Genomic DNA, 10,574 nt, shown 5'->3' on the forward strand with positions numbered 1-10,574 from the left:
TGAGAGCCCACCTAACAAGGAAGGTGTATGTGAAGCATATCACACACTTGGATGAACAAGATAAATACACTGTGAATGATTCAGCATTAGTTGAGAGGATGCACGAGCTGATCTACTACCTCTATGTAGATAATTGTACCAACGCCATTACTGCAGTACCTAAGCGCTTTCTGGGTGCTAGAAGGCAGAAACAAGACACTTCCTAGGAGGGCCATGCTGCTGCTTGCAACTGATACCTCACGTATCAAAACAAACTACCTCTGCCACACCTCCACGAACACCAAAAGACCCCACCAAGCCTGACAAAAACTTTACTTCATCAGCAAAATTAAAGTAAGAGTCATGTTCTAGATGGGCGTGCGCTAAAGCAAAAGCCTGAGATGCGTCAAACAAAAGCTTCTCTAGCTCGCAACCTGCAAGCAAAAATACCCTAAAAAGTTCAGAGGGGACAGAGGGAAGCCACATCTTTCACTGCACTTTTTACTAGCATTTTGCATACAAGAGGCATTTTAATAAAACATTGAGGAACTCGGTTTAGCTTTTAGTTCTCAGCGCAGCCTGATCCTGATAATTCCTCCCTTTATCTGGTGCTCTTAACAGAGGCATCTCCTGTAAGAGCAGCTCTCTCTCACGCTCAGGTCTCTAAGTGTCAGGGAGCTTTATTGTTCGAGTGGCACACAGCCAGCTGCAAGATGGACAGGGATTCCCCCCAGTCCCAGGCTCAACCTTATGGAAGATCTCAAACGCCTGGACTAAGCCCTTGGATGGGAATCTTAGCAGAGGGGGTGAAAAAAAGCAGCATAAAAGAAGTCAGTGTAGTATGTTCACAAAGCTGTTTGGCAGGAGACAAAAACGTCTCGGCAGAAACTTTTCAGGATATGAAACTCACTATCTAGAGGCAGGTTGTAATTAGCAAGCTTGGCCAAACACAAGTGCAACAGGAACTGGGACACTCCTTCGGCCAATCACACACCAAAGAGGGTAGTTTATTATTACTAATTGCTACCTTGCCTTTTTAGGTATCCATAGCATTTTCCCACTTCACTGAGCTGAGACTATAAATCTGACAAACTTGGAGACCACTAGCAAAGGGGTCAAAAAGTCTCAAGAGAAACAAGTTCTACAAGATTAAAAAACAGAAGCCAAATGAGTGTTTTGAAGCTCAATTAAAAATAAAAATTTGCAACTAGCGTTTCCTCAATTTCATTTTGGGCATATGTTCTGACAGCTTAATAGAATTGCTTCTTCTTGATGAGCTTAGATTTAATTCTGTACCACTGGAAGCACTAATCCAAAACAAACTTTTAGCAAACATTGCCAGCCATTTAAATTATATCCTTAGGGAAAGAACAGTTTGGGGCACCCGAAATTTACATTCAATTCAGTTGGCACCAGTTTGTTTTCATTTCTAAATCTTATGTTTCTGGCCAAAACACGTAGAAATACCAACAAACGAAGACAGAGAGAATGAAACTACAGTTTAAGTGCATTGTGCCTCACATCTAAGTAAACTAGCCACATTTGAAGAGCATCTTGGATGCAAGAACCCCCCCGAGGCTGTTTTCCACGCCAAAGGCCAACTCGCAAACCTAAACAATGCAAGTGCTCTTCACATTCACTATCGGTGATATGCTGCTGCTGCAGCAGCAGGTGAAAGATTTAAGCCTCAGTATTTACAGCTCTCATGGCAGAATGGAAGGAAAAAATAAAATAAGACTGCAGAGAGATGGTGCGCAGTACAGAAGGGTAGTCTAAGGTGGATAAACAGAGAGAAAAACCCAAGAATTATGCGCGCCAGCCCTCCCGCTGTCTCTGGGCCCCTCTACCAGCTCCTGCCTCACTCGAGCTGAACTTCTCCCGCTCCCAGGTGGCACCTGCAGCCCCCTACCCCCCCTCTAGCACAATTATACTTTTCCATGGATTCTGGGGTCTTACGCACTTCCCAGAGCTCTCCCCCCCCTCGCCCAGGCAGTCCCCTCCCCGCACCCCACGGCGCCTCTGGGCCCCATCACCGCCCTCCCCCACCCCTAGGCCGAGCCCCCCCCGGCCCACCATACCCGAGAGGCCCAGCCACCCCCACGGTCCCCTTCCCCATTGCCCCCAGCCCCATTTCGCCCCCTTCCCCAGCCCCTCCTCATGCCTCGCCCCTCCCCCCGGCTGCCCCTACACACACACAGATAGACACACACACAAACACACAGACACGCGCGCCCACCGCCGCCGCGGCCCCTCACCATGAACTTGAGGGCCTTCTCCTGCAGCACGGCCTCGGCCGGGTCCATAGTCCTGCGCCGAGGCCGGGGCCGGGGCCGCCCCTCCTCTCAGTGCCAGGCCGCAGCCAGCGCAGACAGGAACCTGCGCTGCCCCGCGTCGCCCCCCCCCACCCCCCGCCACCGCTCCACCTCGCCCCGCTGCCCGCAGAGCGCATGCGCCGCTCGCAGGCCCACGGGAAATGGAGTCCCCGGCCGCGCCGCCGGTAAGGGTGCGAGCGGCGAGACGGAACTACAAGGCCCGAAAGGCCTTGCGGCCGGGGGCACGCCGGGAGCCGGTTGGCGCATGCGCCGTCCGCGGGAGAGGGGGCTGACGGGAGCTGTAGTACGGTGGGGCCGTGGCGGTGTGACTTGCGGGCAGGGGCTGGGGAGGGAGGCAGGCGGGGGGAAGCCTCTCTCCACAGGGACCATGTGGGCCGATTCCAGCCCTAGACCTCCCCCTGGGGAGGGGGAAGGCTGGCAACCTAAGCCGTAGCCCTGCGCTGTCTGCCGTTAGCAGCTCGTGCGTGGCTAATGGCGGGGCGCAGGGGTGGCTGGCAGCAGGGCCCCCTCTCCCGCGGCCCGGGGCGCCCGCGACAGCTCGGCTGCTCCCTCGTTTTACTTGTGCGCTGCCGGTTTTCAAGACAAATGTTACTGGTACGCTGTCTAAAATTAACTCCATGCGCTTGGCCGTACCCCTGCATGCGCAGAACAAGTACCAAAAATACCATCTGGTGACTTCCGTAGGGAGAGAAAGCCACTCCGAAGGGGCCATTGCTGCTCCTCGGCAGGGGATGTGGCACGGGGAAACCTGTGTCACTGGAATGCGTCAAGCTGACTTGCATTATTCTTAAGGGATGCTTGTTCAAATCGGTCCCGTAAAGAAGGCTCCTCACATAAACAGCCTCCCGTGGTGCTTCGGTGCCCTTACGCTCAGCTTTTTTTTCCTAATAATGATGCTAAATCAATTTTCCCTGAAAATCTGGCCAAGTTCTCCTTGTTGTACCAAGCAGCAAACAACAACGACAAAAAAGAATTGATCAGCATCCCTTTAATAGCAGCTGTACATAAACTGGAAGGTATTTGCCATATCCCCCTCTTTAATCTTCTCTGTTGCACACCAAACAAGACCAGCTCCCTCTTTGGCAGCCATCGCTTCTAATCCACTTGGTTTTGTTAATTTTGTCTAATCTCTCTCCAATTTTCCTACATTTTTTTACAGTGTGCGCAAAAGCTGAAGCCACCTCGCATAGAGCAGCAGAGAGGAATTACCTGCTGTGTCTTCAGTACTAATTATAAGAGCCTGCTAAGTTTTCCTTTCTCCATAGCAAACATGACACTGATTCTTACGCAGTTTGTCATCCAGTAAAATGTTCAGTTTCTTTTCCTTGCTGCATTTATATGTTTGACTCAGCATCTTAAGCGAGTTACCCTGAATTTCTTCCTCTTTAGATGCAAAGGAGCCAGCCACAAACATCAGCACTTGCTTGCTGACATGAGGCTTAACTTAAACCCATTCTTTTTGTTCCTGTGTTTGACCTATAAAGTGAAGCTTCAAGTCTCAGGTATGAAACCAGCGTCTTCTGTGCTGGTTCCCTCATTTTCTCTAAACACCTCATCTCCCCCAGATTTTTAAACGAGATAATCAGAGAGAAAACGATGTAGAGCATATGCCCATTACTGGATTCCTTGCAGGGACATATGACTTGGGTGGCGCCTCCTGACCCACTGCCAGGAGTGTGTCCTCCAGCCAATGACCCAGCAGAGGTGACGGGGAATGTCAGCCCATGCAGGGTGTGATGCTGGGTTGAGCGACGCTCCCAGAGCGGTGGCTTGAGAGAAGGGGGCAGGGATAACCCTGTGTCCTCCCTCTACAATCCCGAAGCATAGAAATCTTCCAAAGAAAGCTTTCAGGTCACCAGGACATGGGTTGCTATTCTTGGACTGGCCCAGCCACGCTCTTGGTCATCACACTTTAAGCCCAGACTCTTAGCAGTGAAACGCCTGAAATGCTTGGCTGTTATGGGGCTGGGCATTTTCCAGACTGCTGACAGCACTGAAAACGCTTACCACAATTATATAAATAACAGTAATTATAATAAGGGAGTCCTCTAATTACAAAGGGACAGCTCCTGTAACAGTACTGCAGGCAACCAGGGGCCGCCGGCGCTTGGGGCACGGCTCTCCTGCGTCTCCTCCCTCCAGGCATCCTGCAGTTGGCTGGGATGTAAATGGATCCTCTTCACAGCAGCGTGACGGGCTCAAGGCTTTGATTGCACAGTTTATTTGTCAATAATATCTGATGCTGGCCTAATTGTAGGAAAATTGAAAAGTGTAATGCTTCAGCACTAGACACCAGTGTCCCAAAGCCCTCTAGGCCGATTGATCTGTCTGGACTGTAACTTATATGGGATTAATGTCTCTGGGTCATAAAAAGCATGAACAAAGTGGAGCCACAACTAATGAGTGTTTAGGTGCTGGACTTAACCTTGGTGGAAGAAGAGAGTGGCTCAGTTATTCTGCTATTCTGCCATTGGGACCCCACGATGCAGGACGACTGCAGAGGGACAGGGCAAGAGTCTCCACCACAGCACAGAGAGACTGAGGAGAGGCAGCACTCGACCTGGCAGCTCTGGGCACGGAGGTGACACCTCACCACATGAACCTCGTCTGGATTCCTGTGGCTGCAGCCCAGTCTTGTGGCCTCTTCCCACTGTGAGACGCTCGCTGCAGCTGGACAGACGGCTCTGCACCCACCAGCTTGCTGTGTCTGCTACAGCCCAGAGCAGGAGAACGGTCAGCACACCGAGCTGTGACACCCAACAGATCCCTGCTGCAGCCCTGTGCGATCAGGGTGTCACATCACACAGCAGGAGGAGAGGCATTGGAGAGGTCTGCGGTGCATAAGGCAGAGGGAAGCACACTTCAGGTTCAGCAGATTTACAGCCAATTAAATAATGATTTGTTTGGATGCCAGGAACCAAGAGCCAGACATGTGTGGTCACTGCTGTCTCTGACACAGTAGAGCTGCCCTGACCATCTCCTCTTACTTTCCCCTTGAAACAGCAACCATATACCCCCCCTCCCTGCCCTCCGCAGCCTCGCTGCAGAGCATGTTGCATGAAGCAAGCCATACAGCGCACAGGGAGCTCACCATCCTTCCAGATGAAGGATGCTACCTAACGGTAAAGATATTACTGTGATTATTTTTGCAATAGCATATTGCTCTGTGCATTCTGGACTCTGCGGACCACATCCACGCCTGGTGTAACGCCATGTTAATTTGCTGTGGCAATCATTAATTGGGTAAGGAACAGCTGGTGCTTTGCTTTAAGTGAAGCTGATTGGGTCAGTAAGTAACTGTTTGGTTAAGCGATCTACAGCAGGTACAGCCCTACCTCTCCCTGTGCTCCAGGGGGGTTTCACTTCTTGTCCCAGTGACCCTTGGAGGAAGCAGCAAGATTTGGCCATGAAACATTAGGGAGCTTTAATCAGTGCGATTCCTTTGGGCATTATTGCCTGAATTTTAATATTTTGAATAATAAAGGATGATTTTAAATTAAATTTGTGGGCTCGCCATCTGTGTGTGCTTGGCCTTGTTTTCCTCTGCTTTGGCAGTCCCTTGACTTCATTCTTTCCAAGTTGCAGCAAAAAGGAAGGGAAGAGAAAACAAGGGGAGAGCACCGGTAGAGGAACCTTTTGTTCTTCCCTTTGTCCTGCGAGATCTTGGCAGCAGCAGCAGCGTTTATTGCAGATGTGCTTCACAGTGCTGAGCACACAGACAACGATTTGATAGCAGGAGAGCTTGTGAGGGGGAGACGGGGACCCCTGCACCCAGAAGTGTCCCAGTGGTTCGGCTCAGCCTCTGCACCCCAGCTCGTCCATGACAGCGGTGTTCTTCACACAAGGCGCTGGCACCTCAGCTGAAGGGGCTTGGTGTGCAGTGGCCTGGGGGATCTGGGAGCAGGATGGCTCCCTGCAGCCTGCGGGCAGAGGGGCTTTTTTAGGACAAAGGGACATTGCCACTCAGTCATACAAGAGCAAAAGAAGAGAGTCTATGACCATGTAGTATGAATTATGTTCGCTATATGGCTGGAGCAGGACAGTACCCATTACCTGGTACTAAGGAGATGTGCAAGGCTGCACACGTGGAGGGGATGAGCAGAGAGAGAGAGTCTTGTCTGCAGATAAACCAGACAATCAGGCTGTGGATTGACATTATAGGTTGAGCTGAATTTATCCCTTGTGCTGCTGAAAAGGGGAGCTGCATCCCCTCTCCTGTCTCTGCCAGCCACATGCTCCCTCCTCTCACCTTGTGCCAGCTCTGACACTTGTTTGCTAGCACGGTGAACTGTTTCAATTCACTATAGTGGCAGAAAAATTATAATCGGGAAATACAAACTAAACACTTCTGTGTGGACGAGTCAAACTGGCTTTTCTTGTGATCAGACAAATGTCAGAGCTACTGGGAGGGTGGGTGGAAATTGCACTCCAGGGCAGGGGAGGGTATGATGAGACTGGTCCATCTCAGCAACGTGGAGCTACTAATTCAGCAGATACCAGGTTAAAAACCTCTTGTCTTCACACTGTCAGGGTCTCTTGACCCTCCTGGGGGTTGAGAGCCCTCTCCCTGCATGGGCAGCATCATGGCTGACACTGGAGGCTGTGGATGGCCAAGGCAGAGAGTAGGGGGATGACTCGGGAAGGCCACATCCTGGGAGTTTGGGATCCTCAACAGGGAATCCTGAGCTCATTTCCCAATTTCTCATCTTACCACTGGGGCTGCATGGTGCTGGTCCACCCCTGGGTTCCCTTGGTCTCTGGGAAGCAGGAGATGCTGAAGTCCTGTTCCCAGTCCTCTACGTAGACTCTGTAGAGAGTCTGGCTCTCTACAGAGAAATCTGGCTTGATCCAGCTTGAAAATCTGGCTTAAAAGAAATATGGGTGACAGTGATGTTCTTGAGCAGGGGCTATAGCCCTTGTCAGCAGCCTTCCCAGTTTCCCCCACAACATTGCCAGAGGCCCCAGTGTTGAGCACTGGGCTGCCCTGCGGGGCTGTGCACATACAGAAACACACACCCCCACACGCAGCCAGCCGGGTCCCCCCGGCACAGATCTGGAAGCGCTTCTTCACCCTCAAAAGCAGCTCCTTCGCTCGCTGAGGCCTGGCGAGGTCCCCACACCCGCCACGCTTCTGGGAAGTGTCTTCTGGTGTTTGCAGTACCTTCCGTCAGCCTGTCCTTGAGACGGCAGCGATGATGAATTCATTGGTCCTTCGGCAAACGCAAGAGCCCCGGAGGAGCATCGCCAGGGGCTCAGCGTTGCTGCCTGGAGGGTGGCAAAGGGGGAAGAAAGATTTCTTCTTATGAGGATGAAAAACAAACCCAAACCATCAAACCTGACCCGACAGAACAAAAACAACCCCAACAAGTACCTCATAGTCAGAAAAGCCTTTTAAAGCCTCATGAATATTTAGCTTGTCCTCATGTAAAATATATGACTTTGTGTAAGGATCAGGCAAAGGAGGTGCATGATTTTTTTCTGATTTATGGGCCCAGCAACGGATTATTCATAGCAGAGCAGCTGTGTGGAAAGATTCATCCACTGCAAAATGTGATTGTACATCAGGCAGTGTGAGGGAACAGAGCTATGACTAATGGCTACTTTACATATAAATGAGAAGGTTTGCGCTAGGAACTGTAAAAAAAATACAATCGTTCAGCTGACGGGCCCGGCCTCTTTATCGCAAGTGCTGCACAGGGGCCGGGGAAAGACAGGAACAAGCCTGCCTGAAGGCGCTGCCTTCCCTCACATCCTCCAACATGCAATAAATAAGGCAACGGCAGTCAAGGCTTCCAAGGGCCAAATTTGTTGCTGGTGTCAATCTGCAGGCTGCAATGGGGGAAGGCAGATGTGGCTTCTCCCGGCTTGGATGCTTCTGGAAGTCTGTGCTGGCTGGGATGGGGTGGACCCTGCTTCGAGCATCATGCTCAAAAGCAGAGGGGCAGCGTGAGCCGGGGTGCTCGGCGCAGCCCCAGCGTAAGCCCTTTGCTTCCCCTCCCCGCTGCGATCACAGCCTTCCCCGCGCTCACTCTCCTTGCCGAGACGGGTTGTCTAGACATTGCAGATGTGGACAGATGTTGGGGCTGTAATTTATAACAATGGCCTCCAGAAGGCAATTCCAATTTGTTTCGCTAAAGCTTTAAGTTACAGGCAGCAAGATCTCCTGTAAATACTCTTGACTTACATAGTAAGTACATAAGAGAGTTTGCCTGGTGAAAGCCCGCTTGCTGCAGCGATTATAGCCTTCCCCATGCTTCAGAGGGACGTTACAATTCATAGGTCCAAAAGCAATTGCCCTCTGCAATGGACCCAAAGAGTCCAGAGTGACCCGAGTTCCAGGTGCTGACACACATGCAGTTCTCCAGCACCATTCACCTGCTCAGGGGAGGAGGTTGGGATCCCGCCTGCAGAGCCGACCCCCATGCGCGGTCTTCCTCATGGGGCATATCCCTGCCATTCAGTGCCTGAAGAACAACTCAGAAAAGGAAAATTTCCCAGCCCTTTAAAAGGTTCTCTAGAGGGAAACCTCTCCTGAAAGCAAAAAGACCCTCAAATGAGAGGTTTTCCTCTAGGGAAGTCTTTTAAACCCAAAGGGAAATGGAGTACACAGCCTTGCCTCTGCCCAGGCTCCTACCAGCCCAGGGTAGGTATCACAAGGCACTCTCCCTCCATCAGACACCACCCAATATCCCAAACACTCTCTTCTTTCTGCTCTAACCCTCCTGTGAAAGACAACCATGGTCCTAGATTTGCAAACCTGGGGCAGATACCACCACAAGTGAAGAACATACCAACAGCAGTAAGCCGGTAGCCATGGGAGGAGAAGAGAGCACCAGGAAGGTTGCAGTCATGACCAATGAGTCTGTGCACTTCTGCGGTTAAAAGCCAGCCAGCCAGGCGTACTTCTGACAATGGAGAGAGTATTTCTCCAGCGCCATTTCTTAGGACCTACAGTTCTTTCGCTTGTCCTCAACCTAGAGCTTGGGTTTTCTTGCAGAATCTGAAGGGAAAGAATAAGACCCCTTAGCAATTATTTGCTCCTGCAATTGTGTCTGTGCAGGTTGTTCCTCAATTGAGCAGCACAGACTTTTTCACTGCTTCTTAAGGACATGGGGCATTAAAGTGCTCTGCAGCGACTATATCGGTACGTAGGTGCATGAGTTCCTGGGGTGGCAAGTGCTGAACTGGAAGCCACTCCAGCAGTCCCTGATAAATTACAAAAGCTGGTGCTAACATGCAGCAGGCAGACAGGCCTCAGAGATTCCACCTTGTAGCAGATTCCCATCGCGCTAGGTGCAGTACAAAGCAGATCACTGTCCAGAGAACTAGAAAACTCATTCATTTCTGTCTACATAGATTTCCACATGTGCAAGGCTGTTCATCCCATTCACCTCTGTGGCTTGGCCATTGTACTAGTGAGAACTTGTAGAAAAGCTCCACACGGATAAGACCACAAGAAAGCAGAGACGTGAGGTTTCATCTCGCATTCATCAGAGGTGAAGGTCACATCTGGAGACTGGGGTATAGCATATGGCTGAAATCCCACCTTCAAGAGTCCCAGAACAGGGCATCAACCATAAGGAAGTTATATATATATAAATTTTCATATATATATATATATGAAGACCAAAAATCATCCAGTGTGTTACACACAAAGTACGACAAGGTTAGGAAGAGCTGTGCCTTGGAAATTCCCAGTTCTCGTCTCAGAGGTGAAAGCTGGAGCACAGCCAGCCACTATGGCAATTTCACTCGTGAAACGAAGTTGTGGAGAAACAAGACTTTGCAAAGCCTAAGAGCCACAAAGTGCTTCAATTAAAGCACGTTCCTGTGAGGTTTGGTTGGGATTAGAGATGTGCTCCCTTTGGATTTGCAGCTGGAAGTCTGCAGCCCTGTGCCACCCTGGGGGAGTCTGAAAGAGAAACCCACTGGTCTCCCAGAGGGGCGGGAACAGAGACCAAACCAGCACAACTGCACTTTGTAAAATTTCTGTCACTTTTGTTCCAGAGTTTGCAATTAAAGCAATGGGAAGCAGCAGTTTTCAGGTTTTCAGCCAAATTAAAAAGTCTTCCTTTCCCTAGCCCCCAAAAGTTTAATCTCAGATTTAATGAAACATTTAATTTGAAGCAATATATCTTAATTTGTGGGGAAGCAATTTTTTGAATTAAAGTAAATAAAGTAATAAATTATTTATTGTTCTTTAATTTGGAATTTTTCAGCAGAGCAATCAGCTGAATTCGAGGTGACACAAATGTTTGAGCC

At 50.3% G+C, this 10,574-nt stretch overlaps 1 protein-coding gene across 13 annotated transcripts in view; it reads right to left on the bottom strand.

The window, feature by feature from the left end:
• Positions 1-2,374, bottom strand: part of BTRC (beta-transducin repeat containing E3 ubiquitin protein ligase) — a 124,262-nt gene extending 121,888 nt beyond the window's left edge. For all 13 annotated transcript variants that reach the window (XR_008467246.1, XM_054207609.1, XM_054207610.1 and 10 more), the window contains exon 1: positions 2,235-2,374. Coding sequence is in view for 12 of the 13 variants with exons in the window: in XM_054207609.1 (XP_054063584.1) it covers positions 2,235-2,282 (48 nt within the window). In the remaining variant the exon portion in view is untranslated. The remainder of the gene's footprint in view (positions 1-2,234) is intronic.
• Positions 2,375-10,574: the final 8,200 nt, after the last annotated feature.

The sequence above is a fragment of the Rissa tridactyla genome, chromosome 6, assembly GCF_028500815.1.
Source record: "Rissa tridactyla isolate bRisTri1 chromosome 6, bRisTri1.patW.cur.20221130, whole genome shotgun sequence".
Lineage (NCBI taxonomy): Eukaryota > Metazoa > Chordata > Aves > Charadriiformes > Laridae > Rissa > Rissa tridactyla.